We start from the raw sequence: 4,479 nt of genomic DNA, 5'->3' as shown, positions 1-4,479 counted from the left end.
AATCTATATATGTTGTGAAAACATCTCCTCTTTCAACTGGATTTACATTTTACAGATTACATGTGAACACATCATGATGACGTTATAGTTGACCGGTGCTGCTAACGTTAGCTCTCCTCCTGTTGATTTCAACACTGAACTTAATGTTACAATGTAGCATTAAGAGAGATGTCCTGATCGCACATTTTTTACTAAATATTGGCCAAAAATGATTGTCAGTAAAAAATAATGTACACCATGATGGTCAAACGGTAAGTAATCCACGGTTGGCACGAGTGCCGAACCGCGAGGTGTAACCGTACGGATCACGGATCGACAGTGGTCCGTTACACCACCAACATCATGTATACTGTTGAGAAATATGTATATTAATTCAAAGTCCACTGCATGAAATATTATTTGGTTCCCGGAAACTGAAATTTGGTGGGAGGCACAGCCTTGTTGCCAAAGGAACTGCATCCGGGGGATGTTGGCGAGCTAGCCAGGAGCACCGGAGCAGGTGAGGAGTTGGAGCTCACGCTCTGTGGAGCCAGCTGGAGCCCACAATGGCGGCCCGAATCATGGACGAGCCTCATCACGTCGTTACGGAAGCGCACGCCCACCAGCGCGTACAAGATCGGGTTGAGGCAGCAGCGGGTGTACGCCAAAGTGCAGGTGATGTACTCCAGCAGCAGACCGCAGAACGGCCCCGCCATTTTACGCGACAGCACCACCGTGTACGGAAGCTGGAACACCAGGAAAACCAGCACCAGAGCCACCATGAGCTTCAAGGTGCGCTGCCGATTCCACTGCTTGCCCCGACGGAGCGCCTTCCCATCCCACAGCACTCGAGCTATCAAAGAGTAGCACGTCACCATGACGGAGAGGGACAGGCAGAAGACGGCGATGATGGCTCCGTTGGTGGCCAGTTTGACTCTTTCGCATTTTATTATGCCGCAGTACGCCTCGCTCTCCTGCCACGCCACCTCAGAGTAGAGGATTTCGGGGAGGCTGAGGAGCACCGCGACCAGCCACACGCCAAAGGCGGCAACTTTCCCGCTTATTAGAATCCGACTGCGCAGCCGGAGCATCTCTTTGGCTCGAGCCACCACCATGTAGCGGTCGACGCTGATGCAGGCCAGCAGCAGGAGCCCGCTGTACGTGTTGATGGCGTAGCATGCACGCGTGGCCCTGTAGAGGGCGACGGAGGAGCTCCAGCCCAGCGTGTCGACGGCCTGCAGCGGGAGCGTGAGGAGCAGGAGGAGGTCGGCCAGCGCCAGGTGGAACAGGAAGACGCCGGTCATGGAGCGCAGCCGGAGGCGGCGGTAGAGAGCGAAGGTGGAGATGACCAGGCAGTTCCCCGCCACGCCCAGCAGGAAGACGAGGCAGAAGACGCAAATCTGGAAGGTTTTGATGGTGAGCTCCTGCTCTCCAGCCTCACAGAAGTCAGAATCCCAATCGCTGAAGTCTGTGATGCTACTTGTGTTCCACGACAAGCAGTTTAGAAAGTCATCGTCCTCGTACTCAGTACAGTCGACATCCATTGCTGGTGGGGAATGAAATGAAGACTGTTAAATCATTTATCAATGAGAAGAAAATACATATTTTATGGTTTTATTATTTTTAGCTGGACGGACGGTGTAGACAATTGTAGAGAAATGTGGATTCAATTTGGACTTTTGAATGCGTTTGTTTGAACATTGTTAGTCTCATTCCACCATCGTGTGTGTGTGTGTGTGTGTGTGTGTGTGTGTGTGTGTGTGTGTGTGTGTGTGTGTGTGTGTGTGTGTGTGTGTGTGTGTGTGTGTGTGTGTGTGTGTGTGTGTGTGTGTGTGTGTGTGTGTGTGTGTGTGTGAACATTACAACCATACATGTATCAGTGGCTGGTTGCAGCTTTGTGGCTCAGTTTAGCTTTAGCTGCGAGTTTGGACACTTATTCATCACGGTGTTGAGAAAAACCAACAAGGTGGACGTGATGTGCATCTTTCACTTTTGATGATGATTTCTTGCAGGATGTGTGAACAAGCTCAGAACCTTCAGGTGTTATCTCCTCCAGTTACTCTGATGTGCAGATAGAACCACCGCTTCAGACCACGAGTTTCAGCTGATTACATTTAAAAGAGGGTCATTTACATATAATCGAGTGAAACACACGGCTGAAGACTAAAATTCATATTCTTTAAGTTCTTTTCAATGTTTTACATTGACTGAAGGTAGTAAGTTCAACAACCTATAACCTCTGCTGCATGTCTGTCATGATTACTATGAGTCATTCTGGGCTTCTACGAAATGTCACCGTTGAAGCAGCTTCAATTAGAAAAAGCTCGACACCGGCCGGGCTTGATTTAGAGCAGAATGCTTCATGTCATGATATCAGGAAACACCACCTCCTCCACACTCAGGCTGAAAGTGAGAGACCTGCAGCTTTGCTGCTCAGTCTGACTCAGCAGCTGTGAGATTTTAGTCATTGGGCTCTGGGTTGCGTGAGACTGGCACCGGGTCGGTGTTACGGGTGAAACTGTGGGCAGCTTCAGCGTCTACAGATCAGTCAGTGTCGCGTGCCAACAGCCTTTACAGGCAGTTCCCACAATCACCTTTTTTCACTTCATCTTTCACTCTGAGCTCAGTTACTGTTGAGGCTGCTCGCAGTATGTAATTGTGCTCTTGTTCTTATCTTCTTCTTTGGTGGTGGATACAGATATTAAAGGAGTTTCCCTTGAAAAAGGTAAGAGGAAGTTGACAGACTCGTGAGCAGAACGGCGCTGGGATTCATCTGATGTTTGTATATTTTCTTACTTACTGAAAGTTAAACTGGTTCTCAACAGATGCACATTTTGGAAACGGGAGTTGTTGAGTTGTGAGGCTGTGATTTAGTGTTATTGTAACTTTCTACTCCAGAATGAACGGAGACGTTATTTAAGATAAGATAAGATAAGATAAGATAAGATAAGATAAGATAAGATAAGATAAGATAAGATAAGATAAGATAAGATAAGATAAGATAAGATAAGATAAGATAAGATGATCCTTTATTCGTCCCTCAGTGGGGAAATTACAGGATTACAGCAGCATTGCTCACAAGTAAAAAATAAAGATAAAAATCAAGTAATATAATAAACGAAACAGTAAAACAGTAAACAGTAATAAAATAAGACAGTAAAGAAGAATATTAAATATACCAGAATATACAGAATATACAGACGGAATAAAAATATAAGATAAATACTTCAACGTATTGGATATTGCACGGATTAGATATTGCACCAGGTGAATGAAGTAAAGTGTTCAGAAGTGTTGGTGGTACCGAGAGCAGCCTGACGGCAGCGGGGAGAGAGAATCAGCGTGCAGTTGGATGTACACTCGGTCTGTGTTGGAATACAAGTTATGCTTTGTAACTTTCCACATATTTGTGGAAGTGCACGGAAACATTTGACGATAAAATACAGAACATTTGTTGGTGTTTTGCTCAGGTAGCTGAAGGAAAAAGGATACTTATAGAATATGAATCTGAGTCATGTTTTCTGATGAGACGTAACAGTTTTGATTCATATTATGATTTACGAACTGTTACAGGCCTCCTATCTCCATGAGGGTTTACAACATGACAACAGTGTTCATGTACTAATATATCAAAAACTCATAGAATCATAGTCCACAATGCAGCATCTTTCTTGACTTTTATTTATTTATTGCTACCTGCACCCAATACACCTGCATTGTGGGTAAAGTGTCTTTATTCTTTGATCGCTGGGTCTCCATCATCACCTCTGAGTTACAGCATCACAGTGATGAAGAGTCGAGCTGCATCACATGCGCTGACTGTCATGAAGACACACATTTTTGCTGAAACGTGTTGAAACATGTTGTTCCTGTTGCACAGCAGTGGAACGTTTCACACGCAGTCACACACTGAGCACAGATATAGAAGAGATAGAACTGCTGCTGTGTAAATAGAATACTGCTGTTAAAAATCACCTGATTTGTTTTGATAAGTGTTTGCAAACCAAATGTTATTGACCTTTTGTTGATATAGCAGCATTTTTAAAATAAAATTGCACAATACACTACTTTTTAATTCATGATTGAACTTTGGCATAACAATGCGATTAATCGCGATTAAAAATTGTAATCGTTGCCCAGCACCAATATATATACACACACACACACACACACACCTATGTATTTCAATGTCCATTACTATGCAGATGATAATGTGTTGTATGTTGTACTCAGGCCCGACCCATGAGTCCTAAATGCAGACAGACAGAATATTTGGTGTTCTCCGCATCGACATGCTTCTCTGGCTGCTCCAAAATTCAAATATTTCTTCATAAAAAATCAAACATCATAAAAATGGACTCTTACAGCACCAGACTTGCATTCAGCCTTCATGAATGTGTCGACGATAGAGACTGTGCTGAAGTTACACTGCCGTCGTTAAACTATCGCGTCACTTTTAAAGCCTCTCTCTCGATCGCACTATTGGACGACCATCACATG

At 44.5% G+C, this 4,479-nt stretch overlaps 1 protein-coding gene across 1 annotated transcript; it reads right to left on the bottom strand.

Annotated features, from left to right (window-relative positions):
• Window positions 1-395: 395 nt before the first annotated feature.
• ccr10 (chemokine (C-C motif) receptor 10) lies at window positions 396-1,523 on the bottom strand (the record flags this gene model as incomplete). Its single annotated transcript, XM_079293932.1, has 1 exon — window positions 396-1,523. One exon carries the CDS (start codon window positions 1,521-1,523, stop codon window positions 396-398), a length of 1,128 nt encoding a protein of 375 aa, XP_079150058.1.
• Window positions 1,524-4,479: the final 2,956 nt, after the last annotated feature.

The sequence above is a fragment of the Melanostigma gelatinosum genome, assembly GCF_949748355.1.
Source record: "Melanostigma gelatinosum genome assembly, chromosome: 21".
In the NCBI taxonomy this organism is placed as follows: Eukaryota; Metazoa; Chordata; class Actinopteri; order Perciformes; family Zoarcidae; genus Melanostigma; species Melanostigma gelatinosum.
This window is presented reverse-complemented; position numbering and strand designations above follow the sequence as displayed.